The following is a 26909-nucleotide window of genomic DNA, read 5'->3' as shown; positions in this document are numbered from 1 at the left end:
AGTTAAAGTTTGTGATTTTTCATGGGATGAAAAAAAGGTTCGGGCCATAATCTTCATTAGACCTAAAGTTGATGTTTTTTTAGGGAATTACCCCAATCATCATAAGATTTAGGGAATATTCGAAAAGGCTTGCGGATCAGGACATGATGATGCGAGTCGAGTTAGGGGGATACCACATAAAGTTCCATTGTTAACGGAATGCCATGGGCGGTTGGTGACGAGGCTAATCGATCATAAATCGGTGTTTTGGAAGACGGTCAATGGAAAGTCCGGGGCCTTTCAATTGTCCAGGATTCACGTGAGATAGAATAAATAAGACAAGATTGAAAAGATCGCTTCTTTTCGAAGATTGAATCGTTAAATGTCAACTATTGTTAGGTGAAAACGAAGTTTGTTATCGACGATTGTAATTGGTCGAGGCACCAAGAGGAGGAGCACCATGCAAGGGAGTAAGCGTTCATCTGTTGTAATTAATGGACTCCTTTTCGGTCTTCTTTCGACTACGTATGAGCCGGGGCCCCTTATTAACAACGAGTGTCTTACGAACGCTTGCTTAAGCACACTTAATAAAAAATTAAAAGAATATTGCAACAAATTCCAATCCTACGTGGCAAGAGAAGCAGTACATATGATTGGCTGCTTAACAAGCGCTGGAAGCACTGAGTAATGGAAACCCATCAATGAATACGAACTTCCAACCTTGGAAAATAGCCTCTACAGCTTTGCAAGTAAACTGTCATTATCGAGGACTGAATGTATTCCAACCATGATGCATCCTCTTCCAATAGCGAAATGGGTCACTAGATCTTATTTCCTTTTTCAAGGTATTGAGATCTGCAATAAGCCAGAACCAGATTCGACATGGATTCCGGAGCATAACAATCTCAAGCACGACGCATTGGATCGCAAAAAGGGCAAGCAAGCTCAGGAACCAAGCCCCACTGTGCTTGGCCCGAAGAGAAAAGGAACTCGGAAGGGTGAAATCAAAGAAAAGGAACAGACGGCAACATGCAAAATTAGTAAGAGATTCCAGGTAAAAAGGTAGAACAGATGCGTCGCCATGAAACCATGTTTCTGAACACACGATAGACCCAATGGTTTCGTATTTCAGATTTGTTCTTGACAGTACTCACATCACATGGTCATACCTCACACGGTCATACCTATTTCACTACCTCATAACATAGTATACCGAAATCCTGTGGCACTGGAAAACGTCGGAGTTTAAAATCAAGCTCAAACTCTTCCTGGTTAGACGGGCCATGCTTCAAACTAGAATGTTTCTCAACTTACTTGACAGGGCATTCTATGAACTAGAGGAGGAACTAGAGGGGACATTCAGTGAACAATCAGGCACCGCATTGTCATATGAAGTGGTGTGTGACAACCAACAACAACATGCAACACATGGCTCTAGCAAATGTTATGGTCCTCATTCTAAAAGAAAGAAGGGAAAAGGGGACGAAGATCGTTTCAATTGAAAATTTGTCCTTGATAGTTGCATGCAACATCAGCTAACAGCGTAGTGTTTGTTCTCCGCTGAACATTCTCTCGATAGCCACAAAGTACCGCTCATTATCTTGTCAATTCGGATGAACTCAATTGTCCAACTCTGATGCCACTAGGCATTTGGGTTAGCACAACAGATCAACAGTTCAGGTATAAAACTCCCAAACCACGTAGCACCAAAAACTAAAAAGAGGAGAAGAAAAGACTCTCCAAGGCCAAAAAAGCCTGGGAGAGGAAAATTTTGAAGTGATTCCGACCGAACTTAAATTTCACAAAAACCACTCTAAGGCTTACTTTTCTCAGGTAACTATCCTGAAGATTTAACAAAACATGAAATGCTCATGGATCACACCCAAAATCATTGATAAGAATGACAGCCACGCAGATTGCAAGCATCTAATTTCTTTTTTTCCCCTGTTTCTTTCGGGCATACTTTCCCCCTCACAACTAGCAAATCACTGATAAAACCAAATTTACCCCAAGTATACAACTATGAAGTCCAAAGTTTGCAACTGAATCTAAACTGCACAAACTATCCCTCTTAAGAAAAGAAGGGCAAGTATAAGTACACTCATCACATGAGAAGGATATTACAATTGAAAAAATTTAGGAAAGTCACATTATGACCATCCAAACATGTGAACCAGATCACCTTGTCCATCTCCAAAAGGCATACAATATGATGACCGTCAAGATCATGCCTGCATACTTGATCCATTTGTCAACACGATGCCGCCTCTCAACGAGTTTCAGTACAGAGTTAGAGAGTCCCACTGTGTTAAGAATATCCAATGCTCTTCGTTGAGCTTTCTGGAAAAATAAAAGAACTGCCTGTCACTTTTGAAGATATTATAATAAGAAAACCACGGTCCAAATTAAAAAACAGTCTTGTGCCTCATTCATGTTTTATCATCCTAGATCTCCAAAATTATTTTGTGGCCTTTGGCTACCTGGAATACCTAGGGGAACATATAAACTAATTGCTAACGGACAAACATGGGCAGCACAAGTTATTCAATATTTAAGCAGTGGAGGTTCAACCTTAGTCATGTATAACTGATTTTCCCTGAACCTACTGTTTTTCATTGTCTCATTAGTCACCAATTGTTTAATATGTGGCCTCAAAAAGTCAAGTAACATCTCAGAAGGATTCATCTTCAAAAAGGATTCTCTATTCATCATTTTAATCTTGTCAGTGTACCCATGAAAAGAAAACCTTATTTATGCATGGTAATAAAAAGTAAGCTGCCAGATACCTTGAGGCGTTCCCTTTGCTCAGAATATTTAGAAAGGATGGCTACTCCAGTAGCATAGGATTCTTCCAACATCCTGGATGAATTACGGGCAGATTGCATTGCTTGTGCTTCCTCATCAAAAATTCTTAAAACATGAGCAGAATCCCCATCCTAGAACACAAAATCCATTAGATGTTGAGTAAAGATAGCTTCACTGCCATAGAAGACTTCATGTTATATAGTAGATAAAGGATGACATACCGCCCTTCCAAGCAATTCTGCCTTCTCTTTAGCTTCCATCTTTCTTTGCTGATTTCTTGAGGAGTACTTGTCTAGGCTCACTTTCAATGACTCAGCCTCTTCAGCTACTTGTTCCACCTTTCTGTGCCATTAAGTCACAATAGCAATCGAATCAAAAGCCAATGCGATCATGCGATGGATGGCCATTAAAAAAAGTCAGTTCGGAATTTCACAATAATGAGAAAGCTACATTAATAAGAAAATGTTAAAGAACTAGAAGTGAAATCAATGGACAACAGAAGTTATCTCAACCTAAAAAGGAAAAAGAGAAAAGCTTAAACTATAAGTATACACCACTAACACTACTTCCAACGTACAATTCATCCGAGAGCATGAAGAATACAATTCATCCGACATCACTAACAGATTTTAAATGCTTAAGGTGATACAACTCTGTAGTTTCCCAATAATGGGGATTGCATAAGTGCAAAATAATTTGTTAATCTGTCTGTTAAGTGACCATACATGGTTTGACTACTGAAATAATTACTTACAGAGGTTCTACAATGGCTAAGCAATATTGACAAGCAAATCTACAGATTCCTGAGCCTCAGAGTTTCATTTTCATTGACTAAGAACTGTGACAAAAATTGCAAAAACAACCCAAAAGAAATTTCATGAAAAAAGAGGATTCTCAATTGATCTCCAGAACTACATCATCGTCTAGTCTAAAATTTTTTGGTAACGCCGTCTAGTCTAAAATTTTAACAACGCCCAAAATCAAGGCCGGTGTAAACTTACGAAGCTCGACTAGTAAAGGTGCTGTCCTTCACCATGGAATCGCAGAAGAAACTTCAAAGCATTTTGGCATTCAAGAAAATAGACCAAAGATCAAGATGAATTAAGCTGAAACAACCACCACCCTCGCGAAAGCCTGACTTGCAATTCAACCATCCCATCAAATACAGCTTCGAAATCGAAACAGCCGAAATGCACACAGAGACAACTGCACCGAAATTCTTCGCGTTTGGTTCAAATGAAAAGCGTAGCGCGTCAATCCAAATCCAAATCCGCACACAAGGAACTGACCTGATAACCACAAAGTTCTACGACAGGAGTCAACCGATTAAAGCTTATGCAGGAGAGAATCGATTACCTCCTCCAGAGATCGCGCTGAGACTTGGCCCCTAGGAAGCGCCAGAGACGGTCCATCTCGATGCAGAGGGACTGAATCTGGACGATGTCTCGCCTGATCGAGGTCGACAGCTCCGGGGAGTCCAATCCGCCGGTGGCGGCGGCGGTGGCGGAGCACTCGAGCCTCTCCAGCCGCTCGAGCGCGTCCCTCGTCCGCAGGAGCAGCCTCTTCGCGCTCTGGTATATCTCCGACAACGTCCCTCCGCCGCCCGCTCCGTCCATCGCCGTCGTTGGGATTGGGATGGCTATTCAGATTTCCCCACTAGTGGAGAGAGGGAGGAGAAGTTGAACGAGGGGTGAATTTTAATTTGCTTTTCTTCCGTTGTGACGGAAAAAATTAGTTGCCGTTTTCGGTTTGCTTCGTTCGGGCCTGGCTTCGCTCCGCCTTCTAGGCACGACTATTTTTCATAACAGAATGAATTTGTCGATTCCGCAAGTATCGATGTTTTACACACGCGCGAAGCGTGCACAGATCCGTACATATGGGAAACAATTAATTAAGGGAGAAGAACATCTGGAGTGTGTACAACACCCACTTTAATATCAATATTTTTTTTATTACTTAAGTGCCAGTTTTTTTGAAAAACGATTATTTCAGTAACAAGTCCGACGTGGTTTGCCGAAAATCATAAGAAAACGTGAACGAATCCAATTAGCAAAAAAAAGTCAAAACTTAAAAAAAATCCACCTAAAAGCTAAAATGGAAAAAAAAAAAATTTATAAAAAAACTAAAAATCAAACCAACATTGTAATTGCAAAATTACTAAATAACAAAAACAAGTAAAAAAAATTCAAGATGAGTTGTAGCGAGCTTGCATACCGTAGCGGGGGATGTTGATCGGCCAAGGGTCGGCGACCCCGCCAGTCGGGCGGGGTCGCCCGCCAAGGGCCGATATGTCCTATGTGGATTGCCATTCTTGACGACGACAAGGCGGGCGGGGCAAAGCCCTCACCCAAAATTATTTTTAGGTGATAAAGATTTTTTAAAATTTAATTTAATTTTTTAAAAATATTTCAGGTTAATTTGTAAAATGATACTACACGTGGCATCCACGTGGACTTTTTTTAAAAAAAAATGTCACGTGGAATTGGCACGTAATTGATCTTTTTTTAAAAAGAAAAATTCCACATAATACTAAAAAAATAATTAAAAATGTCACGTGTACTTTTGTTGCCGAAAATTGAAACTTAATTGATCGTTTTTATCCGATTCAAGCACTCCGGATGTTTTTCTGCCAATTAATCAAGAATAGTTTGCAAAAAAAAAAAAGCAAATCATATTTTTTTCTTTGTTTTCCAAATATTTTTACGTTAAAAAATTATATTTCATTTGTTTCGATAAAAAAAAAATAATTTAAAAATATTTTCAAAAAAGGGCATGAAGTGTTTTGATTTTCTCAAATAAGGGTTTGAGATAGACGTTGTTTCAAAAAATAACTTGAAGTGCCTTTTTTGTTTTAAAGAAGGACTTGACCGAAAAAAAATATTCATCTTTTACCTTTTTAAATTTTTTTTCCTTTTTTTCTTTTTCTGTTTTCATTTTATTTTATTTTTTACTTTTCCTTTTTTCTTTTTCTTTTCCCCTCTCCCGGCCATCGTCGGCTTGCGAGGGCCTCTCACCCCGCCGTTGGACGACCCTTGCCCAAGCCGGCGTGTGGCAAGGGTTGCCTCGCCGGATGGTCGATGTGATCAAGATATTTATCTTCTTTTCAAGATCTGAATCGAACCCAGTAGCTTGCAAGAAGTTCTTATTGGATTCGAGTGAGTGCTCGATTCGATCGTGGTCTTCGATCTTGGTGGGTTTTGGTGGAGAAGTTGAAAGAATTCCGGTGATCTTTTCTTGAGTGGGAAAACAGGGAAGTGGGGTTCCTCCTATAGTTGGCCTCTGATTGTTTCTTGGCTCTCACTTTCCGGGAAAATAGTGAGCGAGACCTGGAATCATGTGAGGGGGAGAAAAAAGAAAAGGTTCGAAAAATCCGAAACTTGGCTGTTTGATGGGAGGTTTGGTCCGAAAGACTAGCAATCAGGCGAGGGCGACCGCCGCCCGACGGTAGCGTGGCCATCCCTCATGAAAAAGGGGGAAAAAAAAGGAAAAAAAAAAAAAAAAAAAAATTAAAATAGTAAAAGACGAAAATATCATTTGATCAGATTTTTTTAAAATAAAAAGGATATTTCATGCTCATTTTTAAAATAATATCCACTTTAAATTTTTTTTAATAAAAAAATCAGAGTAATTCGAGCTCTTATTTATTTTTTTTTTTTTTGTCATTTCATTTGGTTTTGCGTAAGAACAACGGAGAATCTAAATTTGAAATTCCTAACTAATGTGGGACAAATGGTTTGACCCGTTGACTCCTCGGCTGATATTCCTTACTGGAAAGCGACGCTCCCAACGACGCCACTGCCGAGAGTTGCGTCGCGAGCTCCTAGCCTCCTACTGCCTTTTTCTCCTCCGGCTCTGTTCCGCCGTCCCGCGTCAATCTCAATCGCTGTCGGTCTTCGAGCCTCGGCCGAAAATGAGGTAAAATCGCTGGTGATCATGCTCTCTTCCTTTGTGTGCTTCGAGAAATCGGCCATGTTCGTCGATGAGACGCTCCTGTCGCTACCCGCGCTTGCCTGAGTCACTCGCAGATTGGGGTTGCTTCAGCTTCAGGCGATTGTGTTTGTCTTTTTCTTGTGCAGTTTCAGTGGTTCTTGTTCTGCAATGCCTTCTTGTTTCAAAAGCGCACTTCGCGAACCCAACGTGTTTTTAGGTTTTTGCAAGCAGACGGGGAAAAGCTGCGACGTGTGTGTGTGTGCCGACTCTTTGTTTTTTCTCTTGTGCGATAAACAGTAATGATGTTGCTAGCGAAAGTTCGGCCTCTGTGGGTCACTATATAGGACAACAGTTCAGTTCCTCCACGCTGTGCAGCTGATGGAGTTGGTTTTTGTAGGCATCTTTGGCTTTTTAACATTTTATGCAATGAATTTAGAGCTTCCTTTGGCATTTTCATATAGTGGTGATTATTCTTCCCAATGCAGTCGTCAACCTGAGGTTCTCTGGGCGCAGAGGTCAGACAGAGTGTATCTCACCATTTCTTTACCTGATGCAAAGGATGTCTCGGTGAAATGCGAGCAACAGGGCTCATTCAGTTTCTCGGCTGTTGGGGTGCAGGGGGAATCCTTCAGTTTCAGCTTGCAACTATATGGATCGATACTACCGGAGGTGGGGCTGTGTGCCATTTAATGCTTTAATTTTGTATAGGTTCAGATTATATGCATCGGCTTGTGTTGTTCCTATGTTCAATTTCATTTAGTTCAACTCACATTGCACAATGCATAGTCTATGTCAGTTGTCAAGTGTCGTACTTTTGATTTTTAACGATCAATATAATCGGCTGGGAGGATATTATACTACTTTGAGAGGGGTATGTATTTGGTAGAAAAGATGGGACTTTGCTTGGACTGCCTTTAGCCTGTGTTTAAGATGTTAAGTACTTTACATTTGCTCGCTACTTTTATTCAAAAGAGCTGCCAGTTTGAGCTATGGGGAGCTATATCGGACAAGAGAGGATAGCTATGCTGATATGATAATTTAAAGTAGTAACAAGTTGGTTTTACTTACTTGATACTCGGCTATATTGCTATCATAAGATATGGCACCATTGTTACTTATCCATAAAAAAGATACCAACAATTGTTGTCGGGGTAGTTTCATACCTACCGGTAATTTCTTCTTTGTCCCTGCGACACTTCCTTCGGAGTTGCTCCACCAAACCATATGCAGATGCTGTGGTCAAGATATACTGATTATATGTGAAGTTTTCCTTTTTGAGATATTTTGAGGAGTTCTATTGTCCAGTGGTTCTTTTGGTTGAACCTTCAGCTCTCTAGCTTTGAGTTATGTTTGTATTTTACCAGGGTTGTAAGACGAAAATAGGGCTGAGGAATATATTCTGCACAATCCAGAAAGAGCAGAAAGGTTGGTGGAAAAGACTATTGAAGTCGGAAGAAAAACCTGCACCTTACCTGAAGGTTGACTGGAACAAATGGTGTGATGAGGATGAGGAATCACCTTGTAAGTTCACAATATTTTCCTCCTGTGGGTATTCTTGACTCTATTGGCGGCGCCTATGGTGTTTTGTAGTTGATTATTTTATTTCTTGGGGACTATATCTGAAGACTTCTCTGCAATTGAAATTGTAGATTTGAAAGAAGGGTAATTGCCGAAAGGTCTTATGTGGAATAAGATGGCTGTGGTCTGACATACTTATATTTCTTTGTGTGACACGTTTCTGTTTCATGCGAGCGTCTCCTTTTTCTGCATAGCATTTGGTTGTCAATGTTGTTCATTCAACCTATTCAGTTGTATAGTTGGAGACAAATATTTTAGTGGATTATGGGGTTTTAAACGACCCTGCCGTGCCTTGTGATGATTCAGTTGTTGATGAGAAAATTTTGTGCCAAAAGAAGAGTAAGCAGAAAGAATTTGCCTAATTGCTAGCATTGTTTTCAGTTTCTAATGACGGAGGACGGTCTAAAAAAAATGTCTTTTCCATGTTCTTGGCCATGTAAATGTACTGGCACCCACCCCCCCTGCACAGATAGAAAAGTTAACTTCGTAGAGGATCTGTTGCTGACCATTCATTTTCAGTGACCAAGTTATAAGCACTTCAATAGTTTAGTAAGCTTATTGAAAATTCTTATAGTTCATTGACCTAATTGAATGTAACTGCCAGGTTGAATACTCATAGTTTATCTTGTTTTGTTTTTTAATTGGAGTATTCTTTACATCCCCTTCACCACAAATATATGCTTAAACGTTACTTACACAGTGTAATTATCTTTCTTGATGTTTTGAATTCTTTCCTTGTATAAAGGCCTTATTATATCACTGCTTTCTGGCGCATATAAATGCCTTAGAAAGCCTTGTGCTTAACTGTATAGTATTGGTCTTTCCTCCTCAAGTATATCTACTTTGAGATTAAGAATATGGATGACTCGGCTTTAGGTTTCATGTAAATGCTTGTATCGTCTAGAATGGCTTTACTCCACACCTCAGGAGCTAGACTTGATATTACTTACTTTCAAGCCTTTAGGGTCCTTCTGCTCGTGAATTAAATATTGCATGTTGCATCCATGAGATGTTTTGCTTATTTAGTGGATGTTTCACTCATGTGAATTCTGTCTTTCTTTTTTTTTGGCAGCTGATTTAGGATCTGATGGCGATGATGCTATGGTAATTGGATGGACTCTTACATTGTCTCTGCCTAAATATATTTCATAGAATAGACAAACTTATCATGTCATTTGTTCTGCTGCAGCATGGAGGTGAAGATGATGAAAGCAGTGATGATGAAGGAATGCTCTGTGAGTTGAACAGAACTTTGTTCTATTGAAATGAAGTTGTTCATTAATTACTGAAAGATGTTATTGGTTGCATATCGTGTTTTTGTTGAAAAAATTCTTTGTTTTTTCCACTTCACAAAATCCATAGGCATTTGCAGGTTAGAGCAAAGCAATGCTAGAGATGCTGAAACCAGTTTATCGAGATTGGTTTATAGAGTAACGTGATCCTCTATAAGTGGTAATTTAATTTAGAGTGCCAACTTGTCCAACAAGTTATGCCACATCACTTAGTAGACCAGTCTTAGTGTGTTTGTATAATCGTTTGGTTTAAGTGTTCTTTATCTTTGCAGTAATGGTCAGCTTCTCTCTGCTTCTTTGAGCTTTATCAAGCGGTGGAAAATTGGGTCTTTTGTCTAGCTAAGAAACTTGTTTGCTTTTTAGTCAAATATGTAGTTCATATTTACCTACTTAGATGAGACAATTATCTCAAATTAAGACTATTGTTCAGCAGCCAATCCAGTCTTAAACTTTTTAATTATGTCAATTTAATTCTAAACCTTTTGACAATTGGGCACTTTAGTCATAAACCTTTCAATGATGCCAATTTAGTTCTAAACATTTTGAAAATTTATCAATTTAGTCCCAAACCTTATAACACTTACCAATTAGTCCTTTAGACTAATTTCGCCGAGAAATTGTTGAAGTGGACAACTTTTAATTTTTTTTTTAAATATGTTTTTTATTGATTTTTTACTCTTCTTTTTTTCTCCTTTCATGGCGGCCGGCAATCTCCACTGGCCACTTGGCTAGGGTCGGCGATCGCAGGCCTTAGGACGAGGATTGCAAGGACGTCATTGGGCGCGACTCTCCTCGTTAGATCTTGGCAAGGGTTCGTGAGCCCTCGTTGTGGCCAACAAGGGCGCCACGAACCTTCACCCAGGCCCTTGTCGAGCATTGCAAGGCCGGACAAGGGCCACGAGGGCTCACAACGCCCTTGCCTAGATCCGTTGCCCTAGCCATCACCGGCCACAGCAAGGACAAGTGAGGGCGACAATGCCCTCACTGTGGCCCGCAACGCCCTTGTCCAAGGGCCGGTAGGGTCACCGGTCCTTGCCGATTGCCGGTGACATCGGTGGGCTTGAAGGTCCTATGAAGGGAAGAAGAAAAGAAAAGAAAAAAATCAATGGAAAATTTGGAAATTTCTATAAAAAAAATTAAAATTTATCCACGTCTGTTATTTTCGGTCAAAAATAGCTAGAAGGGCTAAGTAAGTAATTCATTAAAAGGTTGATGACTAGTTGGCAAATCCTCAAATGATTTAGGACTAAATTGGTAAGTTATCAAAAGTTTTAGGACTAAACTGGCACTATTGAAAAGATTAGAACTATCCCACCAAAAAAAACAGATTAGGACTAAATTTGCGGCCAGAATGTGCATTGTGACCTTCGCCATTACTGCTGTTGGTCAATGCTGGCCTTTCCCTTAGCCTTGATTGCCTTGATTGCTACTGCCGGTTCACCTGGTAGAGAGGTTGAAGTTATTGATTTCTAATCATCTACCCTGTTTTACAGATCTCCCTGACTTGGAGAAGGCTAGAGGGAATTAGTAAAAGAAGTAGCACGAGAAGTACATCTCCGGTGAGCCCTGTTTGGTGCACTTGAGGAGGTTAAGCATAGGATAGGAAGCACCAGTAGTACTCGTGGATGCTTGCAGCTTAGCCCATCAGGTTGTCTACAATCTCAGCCAATCTAGATCATTAATATTGACTTCGTTTTGCATGTGAGAACTTGAGTATTCATCCTGCCGCTATTAACGGAGGTCTTGCTGCTCTGGCCGCTTTGGCCCATTTTGTCTCCGGCCCCAATCGACGATCCCACTCCGGTGTTGATCTGTGCCTACTGTGCTGACAAGTAACTAGTACATAAACTTGACCTATCTTGATACTCTAGTTGCCCTATGCTATCATCCTCCAGGATGAAACTTCTTTGGCTGATGGAAGTTTTCTCTGCCCTTGTCAGCTGGTTTGGCCAAGAAAACAAAAGGAATAAATGAACTGGTGTTTTGATCAAATGCTCGTTTCCTTTGCCATACGCCTGTCCTCCACTGAGTTATTATTATTATTAATTATTTTATTTTTTTGCCCCTGCCTTTCCCCAGTATTAGATGCAGTCGTAAGCACGTCTGTGGATTAATTCCTATTTTCACCTTCTGCTCAATGGAGGGTGCGATTGGATAGACATTGAATCTTCATGTTTTTTTGCTTGATCTGAATTTTAAGTCGGATTTGCCAAGTTTTTCCTTACACGTGATATCTGGAACTCAGGAAAATTTCAAAAGGTCTAAGTGTTCTCATTTTCTCAAATGACAGCTCAAATAGGCCTTTGTTTCTAAAAATGATTTGATTACGGGTATTTTCGTTATTTTTTTTTCTTTTTCTTCCTCATTTATTTTTTTTTTCCCTTTGTTTCAACCGGCAAGTGTCTTTTTTAAAATAAGGTTTACTTTAAGCTTTTACTTGAAAAAATGAGTCTTTGCGGTCATTATTTGAAATTTTTCCTTAAATTATCATAGCATGTAAATGTTGACATGTGAATTCATAATATACAAACTTTTGAATTTGCTGTAGTTAAACAAATGTCATAAATCTAGTGGCGGATGCATGTCGAGTCTTATTTAGATTTGCGCGAATGTGCTTTAAACTTGTGGCTCGTGAGAGCCTGAGCAGGCCTACCATGCCCAGTTGCCCACGACAAATAAAAGAAGACAAGAATCGATCTCTTTGACTTTTTATACTCTAAACTAAAATTAAAGAGGACTTGGCACATTTAAAATCATTTTAATTTTTTTTTTTTTGGGATTTTATTTTATTTTTTTTATTCATCAGTATTTATAATTTCAATATGTATTTGAGAATCACGCTCACGAGTGACTCCGCTTGAGAACATTCTAATAAATTCATTTATTGAGTATCGGATATCTTCAATGTTCTTTAGAGCTTGACGCGCTTCCCTCCTTAATTTTCTAAGTTTCCTTAGCTTTGTCTTTATTTCCCCGATTATATTATATATAAAACCAATGGTTATCAAAATTAATAATAGAAAATTGATGTTGCTTCCACGTCACCGGATACGAAAATGTTCCTCTACGGCTGTCGGCAACCACGCAAAAATTTCAAAGCTTGACGCGCTCTGTTTTTCCATAACTACACGCCGCACACGCGTGGTCCACCACTTGCAACTTTCCAAAAAAACAGAGTGGGACGAGGCTCGTGATATCTCCCCTCCGACGTCGTCGTCTTCTTCCTCCACCCTCGCCTATAAATTGGGGAGCCAACCCCAGACCGAACCAGAGTCAGATCCGCTATCTGTTCTTCATCAGATCGAACCATATAGAGCGAGAATGGCAGGAATCATCCACAAGATCGAAGAGACCCTCCACATGGGAGGAGGCCACAAGGAAGGGGACCACAAGAAGGAGGAGCACAAGAAGGAGGAGCACAAGGGGGGGAGCACAAGGAAGGCGTCTCCGACAAGACCAAGGACCAGATCCACGGCCATGGCGACCACCACCACGACAAGGAGGGCCACGAGAAGAAGGACAAGAAGAAGAAGAAGGAGAAGAAGAAGCACGAGCACGGCCACGAGCATGGCCACCACGACAGCAGCAGCAGCAGCGACAGCGACTGAGCCCCCCCGCCGATTCGCAGTCAGGTGACGTTATAATGTCATTTCCGTACCGATCGCTGGTTTTTTCCCCTTAAAATCTGTCAGATCTGAGGGTGGGTGGGTTTGTTCGGTGTCGCAGGCGAACGGCGTCGGATCTGAGCATGGGCGTGCCGGCCGACTTTCATCCTCCTCGTCTACTTCAATAGGAGTTCTGTATTTGCTGCTTTGTTTAGTCCGATGACATGCTTTTCGTGCCACCTATGTAAACTAACGTGCTTCGCGAAATAATATGTTTTCATCGGGGAGAATTTTCGTATCGGATTGCCTTCTACATCTTGCGGATCGAGTTCGTCTAAATCGTTGATGGCATGAATTCCATGACAAGATCGACATAACTAATGATTTTGATAATCCTTAACCTGTAAGATTTATAGTCAATGCAATAAATTTTCGTGGAAAATGATCAAGTATCTGAGGGTGTGATCTCACATCAACGTGCGATGTGATGTGATAAAACGAAGGAAATTCCCTCTGAGATTGGTGTGCAGCTTAGCAATGGCCCACGGGCCGCGCTGGCCCAAGCACGGTTCAGCCCGAAGCGATTGGGCCGGTAATGGGCCGGGCCTTTTACGAAAAAGGGGGGGTCTTGAGAATGCGTTTTGGTCGGCTCTAGCGTTTTCGTCAAAAGTATATCTTGAAAGAAGATCCCGACTAAACAGATGTATTTTGAACCCTGCACTACTTGTTAACGATGATAACATAGCAAGACGGAGAGCGAGAGAGCGAGAGAGAGATCTGCATTCTGTTTGATTAGCATCGTGACTGAAGAAATTAATCTCCTCTAACAAAGAAAAACAAAGTAAAGAGATAGAATATATTTCACGACAAATTGATAGCGGTTCGGCCTTCCACTAGGCACACTTTACACTCTTAATGGTCACAAACGAGACTTGAATCCATCAAGTAGCGGCGGTCCCACTACGAGAAGAGGAGCTCAGAAGACGGCCCTATGAGCATAAGCACCTTAAGCACCTTATAACCCTACGGTCATCGACACCAGTGTGATGCTTGGCGCTGTGATATATTGTGGATGGCTTCGAGCTTACTTCTTCATAGCCCGAGGAAACGCCTCCCGTCTCTGCTATGGAGATGACCAAGTGGTTCGACACGAACTAGTAAGCGAGGGGTCTCAGACAATTACAGGTGAAAATTCCCTTGTGTTTTGATGTTTTAACGAACCCATGTACATCCGACCAAAAAAATAATGATAATAACCCATGTATCTCAATATGGTCCCAGCCACGCTACATTGTGCCTAAATTGGGTCCTGTGATGTCAAAAGGCCCGTCACCGAGTACAAGGGGGCCAAGAAGGTGAACGCTAGGGCTGTCAAAAAGGCCCGATCTGGCCCGGCCCGAGAAAATTTCCTAAGTTTTCGGGCCGCACCTTGTACTGTTTCAATACGGGCCAGTACCATTGGGGCCCGAAAAATAAAAGCCTTGGCCTCCGGGAATGAAAAGAAGACAGGCCGATAGAAGACTCAAATAACCCAGGCCCAACTCTACTACTGCTCAATGTGCTCATCATCATATTCACCGCAACGTCTCCCTCCTCGCGACGCCCAATGCGCAAGGTGACAGCAGTGCGAGAGGAAGTAAGTTTGGCGGCAAATCAGGGGAAAAAGCGGAAAAACTCGACGAACAGCAAGGTGATGCTTCAAAGGTGGAGTCTTTGTCCTACGAAACGACGCCGTAAGTCTCAGCTTCGTCTTCGAGATCGTCTTCGGCTGGTCGGAGCTCGAAGAGGTGGGTGTTCCTGAAAGATTTTCTGAGAAGCAAAAGCGGAGGGAGTAGCAACACAACAAGTTCTGGAACACGCTCTCGTTCTCGCCAGTCAAGAGAAGAGAGACAAAGATAGACCCGCCAGCTCCGTCTCATCTTCAACCTCGAAACAGAGTAAAGTTTCAAGCTTGTCTCCAGCATTTGGGCTTGCTGGAAATTTTCTCGACGCCGAGAAAATCAAGAAAGGTGGTAACGGGCCGGGGCGGCGGCGGCGGCGGCGGCTCCGGGAAAAAATCAGGTGGGAACAGGCCGGTGAACGGGTCGTCAGGTGGGAAGAGGAGGGTCCCCCCATCGCCACACGAGCTGCATTACACAGCGAACAGGGCCCAGAGTGAAGAGATGAGGAAGAAGACATTCTTGCCTTACAGCCAAGGCCTGCTTGGTTGCTTTGGGGGTTTAGCTCAAAGGGTTATGGTGCCATGAATGGATTTGCTAGAGCTCCGAACCCTGTTTCTTCCGGGTAAAAAAAGGGAAAAAAGGAAAAGAGAGATTGTGCTGTTAGGTTTCTCATAATAAACCGTATAGATCTGGGCTTTTGCCTTTTTAACTTGGCTCTTTTTGTTCTTTTGGATCAAGATTTGATGATGGGTCGTTAGTGTACTTATGGAAACCTCTCCGTTGATGAGCCTTCTCTTCCTGTTTACTAGCGAAGAAGATGTGCCTCAGATTATTATTTGGGGTTTATGTTCTATATAATGATGATTTGTGTACCCAGTTTACATTGCATTAACTGGTGAATCAGGGTAAAATTCCTCTCTTTACTTCCTCATGGATCCACAACTTTTTTTTACTGTTCTTTTTCATGGTTTTCAGTTCATTTTTCATGCTGATCTACAATGCCTGAGTGAAAACAGTCTGTGGTTATGTGCAAATCATTAAAGATCATGTGGACATGATCACATGGTTGTTCAGTGTCCAAGGGAAGGCGCGTGAATATCTAATGTTAGCCGTAAGGAGGAGTCCCCGTGGAGGACCCGAGAATTTGAACAAGGATGCTACACACCAACCTGCAATTCACACACACACACACAACCCAAAAAAAAAAAAAGTTGGGCCGACCCGACCCAAATATCTTGGCCATATATGATTCGAGTTCCGAGTCGGGCCATTGACACCGCTAGTGAATGCTGGTCCATAATTTCTTCATTCTTGCTGTCTCAATTGCCCGTTCGATTGGATCGATTTTCAGCCCGACCCAAAAAATAGTGTGTATATTTTAGCGACCTGATCCCAAAACCCGATCTAAATCGGACAATGAATCGGGCAGCATCGCGTTTGGATAAGCGGTTTCAGTTTCTATACATGTTCCATTTGAAAACTACCTATCGAAACATGTTCCTCATTTTTTAGAACCTATAGGATCGGGAAGTTACGAGCCATGGTAGAAAGAATTGGAAACACGGGACTTTGCTCTCCGATCGCTTCATTATGCCGACGTTGTCACGGCCGATTCTTTGAATGTGGCTCGTTGTCGAATGCACCTCTACCTCAATAGTAGTTGAAGACAAAGAGCTAGCAAAAGCCGGTGGGGTATCCTTCTTTTCACGAAGCAATGACATACAAATTTCTAGGCATTGCCTGATGAAGGCGTCATCTCCAGTTATGGGATGGAGTTCGTCGGATGGAACCGATTGGCACATGCAACATACGGATTTTAGAACCAATTCCTCACCATCGCTGATATCTACTTCAATTGGACATCCTTACGAAGCCCCAAATGTTGGTAGTAAGAAACAAGCAGAGTTTCGATTCATTTTCAACCTCTAATTTAAGACGAAAAAATTACAAAAAAAATCATAAACTTATTGTAATTATATCAATTCAATCCAAAATCTTTTTTTCGCCAATTGACTAAATCTTTTGTATTTACACCAATTCAATCCATTTTGCCGACCGGTCTTGGTGTGGCGCCGCATGTGCTAACTTGGACAATTTTTTAAAATTTTTTAATTTTTTTTTTCCTTTCTCACTGTGGTCGGCAAGGGCCACGAAGCGCTCGCCCTAGCTGGGCAAGGGCATAGCGGCCGCGGCGAGGCTATGGTCACCTTCATCGCCTACAAATGAATGTAAAAAGGTTTATGACTCAACTAACAAGAAAAAGAGAAGACTTAAGATAATCGATGCAATTGCAATAGCTTTAGGACATTTTAATCATGGTTAATGCCGTTTCATTTTTAAAAAAAAAATCACCCTCCTTATTTGCTAATTTCACTGACACCATGTATGGAACAAAATGAGTGGTTGCTTGACAGATAATTGTCAGACCACAAAACATCCGTTGCATTGCTGAAAACCTGCAAAAAGTCTTTCAAGACCGCAACAACCGTCTTTATCTTAGAAGCAGCCCTCGAAAAGATTGCTATGACCCTCTTCATTAAAGGGGCGGTGGCATTTGGGATCTTTAAACCTTTATGTGATATTCAATATGAAACGTGATTTTTTGTTTTCTTGTTCAATTTAGCCCCTATAATACAAATCGACTCAATATAGTCCATCCGTTAAGTATTGCACCACGTCACTTGTATTTCTCTAACGCGAAATGCCGAGTCAGCATTGAATCGGTCAAAAATTGATGTGGCTGGCTTCTCTTTTCTCCGCCTCCTAATCGGTTGGCATTGCCGGTCATCACCACCATGACTGCAATCATCGTCTTCACACTCCATCACCAACTTTTCCTATCTTGTACTGATTTTTATTTATCTTTCTTAGCTACACTTTAAATCTATCTACTATTGTTATGAAATTGTCGACTTTAATTTGAGTGGCTTATTAACTTTTCTCCAATATAGTTATTGCAATGCCTCGCCGGTCCCGGGGATCGGTTCTTGTGGAGGAGCGGTTAGTGTCGGCACAACGCTCTTTTGACACCGCATTTTAAAAAAAAAATTAAAACCTTTGAATGCAATTACCACATAATTTTCCTAAAACTTTTACGCTATATTTTTCTCCATAATCACGAATCAAAATATAGCATTTTATAATCACAACCTGTCTGGGCTTTTGGGCTTGGGATTTGAAGCAATGGGCCCAACTCCATTACCCGACCTGGACTCGAGGTCAGCCCCTAACCCGGCGACCACCCGAAGACCTGATCGTCTAGCCTTCTCCTCGTTTCAATCTCCTAGCTTAGCTTAGAAAAAGGGGGGAATTCGTATTGTTTCGGACCTCGTAAACACCGAAGCTATCACTATTATAATGTCTAATTACACAGTAATACTAGAAAATTAATTGGACAACATCGACAGTTTTAGCTCTTGTAAAGCAATGGTGGGCCCGATTCAATTCGTCTCCTCCGCAACAAATCCTACTCGAATCGTTTGTACGTCGTCTCGAGGATTCAATATGTCGGAGCCTACAAAGGCGAAGACGATCGATAAGTTGAAAAAGTCCCCTCAAGTTACGTGCGGAGAGACGCACATAATCTTTAGCTACAAAGTAGAAACTTAGGAAATTCGGCCGGGGGGTGTGTATCGATCCGGTTTTCGCAACTAGTTCGCCTCCCCGTGCAATTTTAACGGCACGGTGCCCGACGTGTTGGGTGTACCCAGGATTTTTGTTCGACATGTGACGAACCGTAAGATTTGGTTATACGACGTCGCTTTCGTTAAATTTGAATTTAAGGAAATTAGGCTTTCCAGAACCAACGCGATTCACGTGGGATCTCGTGGATGGAGATTCTTCACACGTACGATTTGTGGGGTCATTTGATATGTGTTTTTTTGCAATCAAGTCCACTCATTCGCTCAATCCAAACAAGCTAAGCTTCCGATTAGTCATTAGAGGTGAGCGATTCTCGATCCGGTCCGGTTCCCGAGCGGTTCCAAAGGTTTCCGGTCCGTGGTTCCGAAAAGTGGATGCATATTTCGTAATTCTTCAACCAATCACACACAAGTAAACATACGGTCTCCAAATAAACTCTATTACAAATTTACGACTTACACGTTTACTATTCAATGAACTCTATATGCAAACATCCATTGGATGCAAACTAGACATCAGTAAACACACTTAATTTTCAGATTCATTGAGAAAAATGGTTGCTGCATAGCTCTTATTAGGTTTGTTTTTTAAAAAAATTGAAAAAAAAAGGACCGGTCCGGTTTGGGGTATCCGGTCTAGTCTTAGGCCCTCGAACCAAGAGATCGGACCACCCGGTCACCGATTCTAATTTTAGGAATCCGGAACCGCATCGGATCCTCCTAAAATCGAGAATCCACTATAATCAAATCGGTCCGATCTTATCCGGAGCCGGTTCAGCATCGCAGCCGGTAAGGTCTTTTTACTCATCCCTATTAGTCATATTTTAAACTCACGTACGTTAAAAACATGCTCGACTGTTGGGTTGAGAATCCCATCGTGTTTTCTCTTTCTTGGAAATTTTTGTTATTTCGTAATACATTGTAAAATGTCGATATACTTTTCATTGTATTTCGACCGTAAAAATTGTTGCGAAAATCATGGAAATTGGAGGACTACCGCTAGGACCTTAACCTTTGAACTATCCTGATGAGCGATACTGATAAATACACTGCTATGAAAAAGAATTTAACACTCCCGTACCTCCGCATCGAATGAGAGAAAATTTGTGATTTAGAGACTTAATTTTTCTATCAAACGAACGGCACATGAATACTATTTTAGAGGCATGACACGCACGACATGCGAAAATACTCTGATGCTTATAAATTAATGACTCCCCAATTTTTGCACTTGTCCTAATTATATCCAAAACTTTTTTTGTCACGTAAAAAATCACCGATTTTTACTTTTATCTCAATTCTACCGGTCTAATACCCTTAAAAAAACCCAACTTTAGCTTTTGTCCCAATTCTACCAACCTATGCAAAAAAAAAACCCTAACCCCGGGAGATACAGAACCACTTAAGACGGTACGTTTTGGATTCTCCCAAGCATTCAACAACCTAAAGAACGATTAGACGTGGAAATCTAATTATTTGTATGAATGATATTAAATATCATCGTTCCTAAAACTTGTTGTTTTCAAATTTCAAAAATTTATTGGTAAGTTCGGCGATAAAATTTGAGCCACATGGGATTAACTAACGGTGATTATGGATGAAAGGTTGGCGGTGGTATAATTGGGACAAAAGTAAAAATTGAGGATTCTTTATGGGATAATTTTTTTTGGATATAATTGAGACAAATGCCAAAGTTCGGGGTTTTTTGGATATCATGCCGGTAAAATTGGGACAAAGTAAAACTTAGATGTTTTTTATGAGACAAAAAAAAAATGGATATAATTAGGACATGGGCTAAAGTTGGGGATTTTTATGAGACAAATTTTTTTTTTTTGATATAATTGGGACAAAGGCTAAACATGAGGGTTTTTTTGGGTATCAGGCCTAATCATAGGGTGCTGTTATTTTCAATTCCTATATGACTAAATCCACTCGATTTTCATCAAACAGATAAAATTACCCTCTATCATTAAATTACAATTTAAATTGGTGGTTTCAAATTTATTTACTTTCCTTTTTTATTGGTTTTCTTGTATCTATGCAAGATTTATATACCATAATTAAGAATTTCATATGTTCATTTTTTGTTTATGGAAGATTTTCCTTGAATGTTAAAGGCCATATATATTTTCTTAGGTAAGATATTACTTCCATGAGAATTTGTTTTGTCCAAAAAAGAAATTTTCAAAATATCTGGTTCTTTTCTACATTGTTGATCAAATTTATGGATATGTTATCAAGTAGATCAAAGTTAATTAAATCAAGACATTGCATAAGATTTTTTTTTTTAAATGCCATTTTAGATTAACAAAAATGAATATCCTCTGTGGATTATTTATGCCAAAAAAACCAAAATACCTTATCATGCATAATAATTTTAGTGCTTTCCTAGATATTCCTCCAACGTCTCGGATGCTTTGAATAAAAGTATCTCGCCAATATAGTAAGAAAAACAAATAAATTCTTTGATATAGTAAATAAAGAGAATTGACATATATTTTAGACTAATGAAATTAATAAAAAGTTCACCAACAAAATGAGCTCTAGAGATAATAGGGACAAAAAATAGAGGAGTATGATGAAGAAGATACTTTTTGATTTTATACTATATCAAAGAACGTCTTTTTTCTTACTATTAATGAGATAATTTTACATGGAGCGTGTAAAACGTTATACAAATATATGAAAATGCATTTTTCTTTAATACGCTAAAAAGAAAAATATGTGAAATGCTTAATTATGGCTACTATCCTAAATAGAAAAAGAAAAATTAGAAAAAAGGAGAAATGTGGCCATAACTTTATATTGTAATTGAAAAATTGATGCCAAATTTGTCTTTTTAGTGGAAAAGGGGGTGGATTTAGTCATTTAAGGGGTAGAAATAGCGTCACCTTTAATGGTTTTTGGGTGGCTATGGTTTTCTAAATTAAAGAAAGGAAAAAAGCCGCCAAAACACTAAACAACATCTACTATGACACATTTACCCCAAACTTTTTTCGGGTAACACAAAGAACCCCAAATTTGTACCTGTGTGACACAATTACTCAAAACTTTTCTGTGACACCACAAAACTCAAACTTTTATCCATGTGAAATATTTATTCCAAATTTTTTTATTATGACTCCAAAAACCCAAACTTGTAGGCTTGTGACACATCCCATTAGTACAAGTTTGGGGTAAATGTGTCATATGAGTATAAGTTCTGAGTTTTTGTATGGGTTAATGTATCGTAGAGGCCATAATTTAGGGGTTTTGGTGGCTTTTAAAAAAAAAAACCCTCTTTTCTGGAAAAATGAGAGAATTATTAAAAAATTTTAAACATATTGCAATTGTATTAATTCAGCACTAAAACATTGTAATATTTTTTTGAATTTTATTTTATTTTTTTCGTTTTCTTTCTTCTTCTTTTTGCTTCCTTCTTCTTCCAATCGATTGTCGGCAGCGACCGACCAAAGGTAACTCCTGGCTGGCAAGGTTGAGCCTTGCCGTGGCCGAGCGAGGGAGACCTTGCCTAGCTATGGCCGGGCCGCCAGCTCAAATCTAGTGAGGCTCGATCTCGAGCAACCATGGCGAGGCTTGGACCTCGCTAGTCGGTTGCCTGCAGCGATTGATTGCAAGAATAAGAGGGAAGGAAAAAAAAAAAATAAAAAAAATAAAAATGGAAAAAAATAAATAAAAAATATTAAAATATCATGTCATCGGTTCGGTTTGTCAAAATTGGCCGGATGGATTGTATTTTTTTTTTGTCGAAACCGGATGGACTGTATTGGCACAATTGTAAAAGACCTAGGACTAATCAACAGAAAAAAAAGTTTAGGCTTTAAATTGGCATAGTTGTAATAAGTTTAAAACAGCCTTGATAATTTTCGAAAAACAAAAGAAAAAGGAAAAATATTAGCGAAAGAAAAGGCCCATTACATTTTGGTGGAAAATGACAAAAAGGATCCGTCGCATTTTTTTGTAGGTGGACAAGCTCCAAACGATGTCTGTCGCATCACCTACGATCTTCGGGGATCGTTAGGACCTAATCAAAATGAACGAGACAAGTCGCGTGGTTTGGTCAGTTTGAGGAGGACGTTTTGTCTATGTTACTGTCTTCTCTTGCATTCTACCACAACGCAAGATGTTTTCGGTGATTCCTCTCCCATTTCTTGGTAGCATCGAACCTGGTGACCGTTTCCTCTGGTAAATAAAAGCAATCTGATGGCCTAAATGACAATTGTTATTTACTAATGAAAAGGAATTTGGTGAGTGGGAGGAGTAATTTCAAGTGTATTTACAGTTAATTAGTTGTTAAGCAACTTTGTTTATCACGTGGGACCCACCTTTGTTTGTCCTCGATCTCTCTTGTGATCATTGCCCAATGATTTCGCTTTCATTTTCTCCGCGAGAGTCGGGGGCACCCCCAATTTTCTGATTTAAACCTAAAAAGAAAAGGAAAAAATGTGAAAAGTTAAGATCAATTTTCTGGTTTAGCTGTCGGGTAGTATCCGGATCAATTTTACGCATTCAACTTGTCTGCTTACTCACGTTATTTTAAAGACGTGTTTTCACCATTTCTACTCCGTGCACTTAAGATTTTACTCTTGAGTGCTCTCAATAAGACTTAAACCTAATATCACAAGGAGAAGAGTAAACTTTCTTACCATTTAAGCCACGTACATTGTTGGTAAATGCACGATTGTTACTTGATGGACAAAATTATACACCGTCAAGTTTTTCATTCGAGCTTGGACTATGGGTTTTTTAAGCAGAGATGGCAGAATGTATTATCTTCTAAAATACCGAGGATGTAGCACAAATTACTCCCAACATCAATAGTTGATGGCTAGCCACAAGGTTTTCTTGTTTAGAGTATGCTTAATTCACGGGAAAAGTATCAAGAAGTTCTAAACATATTGCATTGGTATCAATTTAGTCATAAACCTTTCAATTTGACCGATTTAGTCCTAAACATTTTCTCTTTTTTATCAATTGAGTCCATTCGACCATTTTAGACGGAAAATTATTGACGTGGATGTTGATCATCCTATATAACACAACTGCACTAATTTGAACATTTTCTAATATATTTTTTAAATAATATTTTGATTTTTTTTCTTTTTTCCATGGCCTTTGCTTGTGGCCAACGAGAATTGGCCTCACCTAAGTGAGGGTAACCCTCGCGGCAACAGGTGAGGGTCTCCCTTGCCTAGTCTAGGGCGAGCGTCGGCAAGGTCAACCCTCATCCAAGTAACGGCCGGTGAGGGCAACCCTCGCTCAGGCAAGACCAACCCTCGATGGCCATGACAGGCCATGGAAGAAAAAAAACACAAAAATATTAAAAATTATAAACAAAATATCCACATAAGCGAAAATTATGCTATGTAGGACGACCAATGTCTACGCTAGTAATTTCTGAGTTTAAATTGGCTGAATGGACTCAATTGAGAGAGCTAAAAAAATTTAGGACTAAATTGGTCAAATTATAAAGTTTAGGATTAAATTGGTACTAATGCAATATGTTTATGATTTTTTGATACTTTTCCTCTTAATCCACATCAACTCACGATAATTACCCTCCCTCGTCATTTTCTTTGTATAGTTGGCCCGTTCCAGGGCAAATTTGACTACAGTGCATGGTGTATTAGGTAAAGTTAAAAGTTCATTCCCAACATATTTCTCTTAATTGAATGAGCCAACTCCCCAGAGTGCATATTTGATCTTCATTGTTGTATCCTCTCGATTGAATGACCTAAAAGAAACTTTGGAGCTAACTACTCCTTAGTCCCTCATGCACTCGGGGACTATGGAGAATGAAACTTGCTCCTAATTGTGGCCAAAATGGGGAGGGGGAAAAACCTAAAAACCTCTGGCCCCCACAACAATGTTCAACATAGACGAGAACATCACCATACTAATCTCTTTGTACTTCGTGGGAATTAGTTTAGTAACAAGAAACCCATTATTGTGCTAAAACCAAATTAAGAGAATCTACCCTTTTTAAACCCCTATATGCCCACTTGGTTTCGAAGAAAGATCCTTTAAATGCCCACATCATAGAATACTTAAAAAAAAGAAGAAGAAGAAGAAGAAGAGACGTGTGCTTTTCTCAATTTACATGCAATTTTCAATTGGTATGGTGAAAATGACTATGCGCACAACCAACTCCGGAAAGCAACTTCAGTTTTCTCCCCTTCTTTGACTTTACTCAGCCGTGTCTTTAGGAGTCGAGACGCCGAGCGGAACAAGTCCTCATCGTTGTTTACACCACCACGTGGCGCTCTCCCATTCGCGCCGGCCTACCTCGTCCTTTGTATTAAAACCCCCTCTCGTCCCCCGTTCGACACTTCCTTAATTAATCCTCGCTTTCCCTCCTTAATCCCTTGGAAAAATCCCCCCTAATTGAAAACAGCAACAAATGAACCACCGAAACTGAAAGCGCAACTCGCGAGTCCCGAGAAGGAGGAAAAGAGAAGAGACGCATTCGAACCATGGACCGGCTCATAGGCTTGGAGCCGTCGAACGTCGTGGCGGTCCGGATCGAGCCGGGCCAAAAGAGTTGTGGCCAGCTCGTCCTCCGCAACGTGATGTACACCATGCCGGTCGCGTTCCGGCTCCAAGCCATCAACAAGCCGCGCTACACCGTCAAGCCGCAATCCGGCATCATCTCCCCTCTCCAGACGCTCACGGTCGAGGTCACCTACCACCTCCGGCCCGGTTCGACCCTCCCCGACTCGTTCCCTCGCTGCGAGGACTCGTTCCAGCTCCACAGCGTCGTCGTCCCCGGCGCCGCCGTGAAGGACTCGAGCTCCACCCTCGACTCGGTCCCCAGCGACTGGTTCACCACCAAGAAGAAGCAAGTTTTCATTGATAGTGGAGTGAAGGTGATGTTCGTGGGGTCGCCGGTTCTAGCCCGGCTCGTCAAGGAGGGTTCGATGGACGAGGTGAGGGAGGTGCTCGAGCGGAGTGACCCGTCGTGGGGGGCGGCCAACGCGGCCGACGAGCAGGGCCAGACGCTGCTCCACCTCGCCATCGCCCAAGCGAGGCCCGACCTCGTGCAGCTGCTGCTCGAGTTCGGGGCGAACGTCGAGGCCCGGGGAGGCTCCGGATCGACGCCGCTCGAGGCGGCGGCGTCGGTCGGGGATGCGCTGATCGCGGAGCTGCTGCTGGCACGGCGGGCGAGGGACTGAGCGGTCGGAGGGCTCCGCGTACGGGGCGATCCACCTCGCCGCCGGGGGCGGCCACATGGACGTCCTGCGGCTGCTGCTGTTGAAGGGGGCCGACCCGGATTCCCCGGCGAGGGACGGCAGCACGGCGCTCCACCTCGCCGTGGAGGAGCGGCGGAGGGACTGCGCGAGGCTGCTGCTAGCGAATGGCGCGAGGACCGACGTCCGGAGCTCCGGCGACGGCGAAACACCGCTGTACGCGGCGGCCCGCCTCGGCGACGAGCACATGGTGAAGCTCCTCCTGCAGAAGGGGGCGAACAAGGACGTCCGGAGCCGGTACGGCAAGACGGCCTACGACGTGGCGGCGGAGCACGGCCACACGCGGCTCTTCGACGTGCTCAAGCTCGGCGACAGGCTCTGCACCGCGGCCCGGAAAGGCGACGTGCGGGCGATCAACCGGCTACTGGAGAGCGGAGCAGCCGTGAATGGGCGCGACCAGCACGGGTGGACCGCGCTGCACCGGGCCGCGTTCAAAGGCCGAGCCGACGCCGTGAGGACGCTCCTAGACAAGGGCGTGGACGCCAACGCCAGGGACGAGGACGGCTACACGGCGCTGCACTGCGCGGCGGAGTCGGGGCAGTTCGACGTGGTGGAGCTGCTGGTGAAGAAGGGAGCGGACGTGGAGGCGAGGACGAACAAGGGCGTGACGGCGCTGCAGATGGCGGAGTCGCAGCAGTACGCCGGGATCACAAGGATACTCGTACAGGGCGGCGCGTTTAAGGACGGGGCCGGGCAGGTGGCGGGGTCCGGTCGGTTCGCAAAAAAGCTGGAGCTCGGGGATGAGGAGATGAACGGAGGATTGAAGATGAAGTCGATGAAGAAGAAGAAGAACCAGGTGAGAGAGAGACCGATTCGGAGCAGCTTCGATAGGTCGTCCATGGCTATGGCCGTGTTGGGCGTCTGAATCGGCCGGAGCTGATTCTTTTTCGCGAGAGGTAGAGAAAGAGAGTATGGCATCGATCGACTGTGAAATCATTTCCTCTTTTTCTCGGTTAGAAGATAACGATGCGACGAAAGGATCGGCACGATATGTACAAAATTGATGAATGTCCATCATCCTCGTTATGCATAGAGACCCAATCAAAGCTTCACTTTGTATTTTCCCGCTCCCCATGTACATTGTCCGATGATTTCTCGGAAAATTTCATGATTTTCCAAGAAAACGATTCATGTCGTGAGTTCTTATCAAGTAAGATAAAGCTAACGATGA

The 26909-nt window shown here is 41.8% G+C and overlaps 4 protein-coding genes and 1 long non-coding RNA gene across 5 annotated transcripts; 4 read left to right on the top strand and 1 right to left on the bottom strand.

Moving 5' to 3' along the window:
* Positions 1-1893: 1893 nt before the first annotated feature.
* On the bottom strand, positions 1894-4531 carry LOC115737833 (membrin-11-like). Its single transcript, XM_030670191.2, has 4 exons — positions 4141-4531; positions 3006-3126; positions 2766-2915; positions 1894-2319 (listed from the first exon to the last, which is right to left on the bottom strand). Exons 1-4 carry the CDS (start codon positions 4398-4400, stop codon positions 2158-2160), a joined length of 693 nt encoding a protein of 230 aa, XP_030526051.2. The 5' UTR covers positions 4401-4531; the 3' UTR covers positions 1894-2157.
* A 2043-nt stretch (positions 4532-6574) lies between these two features.
* On the top strand, positions 6575-11454 carry LOC115737834 (co-chaperone protein p23-2). The gene is made up of 6 exons (XM_030670192.2): positions 6575-6699; positions 7200-7383; positions 8079-8235; positions 9365-9396; positions 9482-9527; positions 11078-11454. The coding sequence occupies exons 1-6, from the start codon at positions 6695-6697 to the stop codon at positions 11110-11112; spliced, it is 459 nt and encodes a 152-aa protein (XP_030526052.1). The 5' UTR covers positions 6575-6694; the 3' UTR covers positions 11113-11454.
* Positions 11455-12789: 1335 nt separating this feature from the next.
* Positions 12790-13470, top strand: LOC115737835 (dehydrin HIRD11-like). Its single transcript, XM_030670193.2, is given in 2 exon segments — positions 12790-13005; positions 13008-13470. Coding segments are annotated over 2 exon segments (285 nt in total). The 5' UTR covers positions 12790-12905; the 3' UTR covers positions 13193-13470.
* Positions 13471-15012: 1542 nt separating this feature from the next.
* On the top strand, positions 15013-15777 carry LOC115737824. Its single transcript, XR_007199416.1, has 2 exons — positions 15013-15472; positions 15660-15777. It is a non-coding gene; the product is annotated as an uncharacterized LOC115737824 (long non-coding RNA).
* A 9089-nt stretch (positions 15778-24866) lies between these two features.
* On the top strand, positions 24867-26872 carry LOC115737740 (protein VAPYRIN-like). The gene is given in 2 exon segments (XM_030670056.2): positions 24867-25654; positions 25656-26872. Coding segments are annotated over 2 exon segments (1638 nt in total). The 5' UTR covers positions 24867-24964; the 3' UTR covers positions 26604-26872.
* Positions 26873-26909: the final 37 nt, after the last annotated feature.

Source organism: Rhodamnia argentea, chromosome 7 (genome assembly GCF_020921035.1).
Source record: "Rhodamnia argentea isolate NSW1041297 chromosome 7, ASM2092103v1, whole genome shotgun sequence".
Classification (NCBI taxonomy): Eukaryota; Viridiplantae; Streptophyta; class Magnoliopsida; order Myrtales; family Myrtaceae; genus Rhodamnia; species Rhodamnia argentea.
The sequence above is the reverse complement of the archived record's forward strand: the minus strand, read 5'-3'. Positions and strand labels throughout refer to the sequence as shown.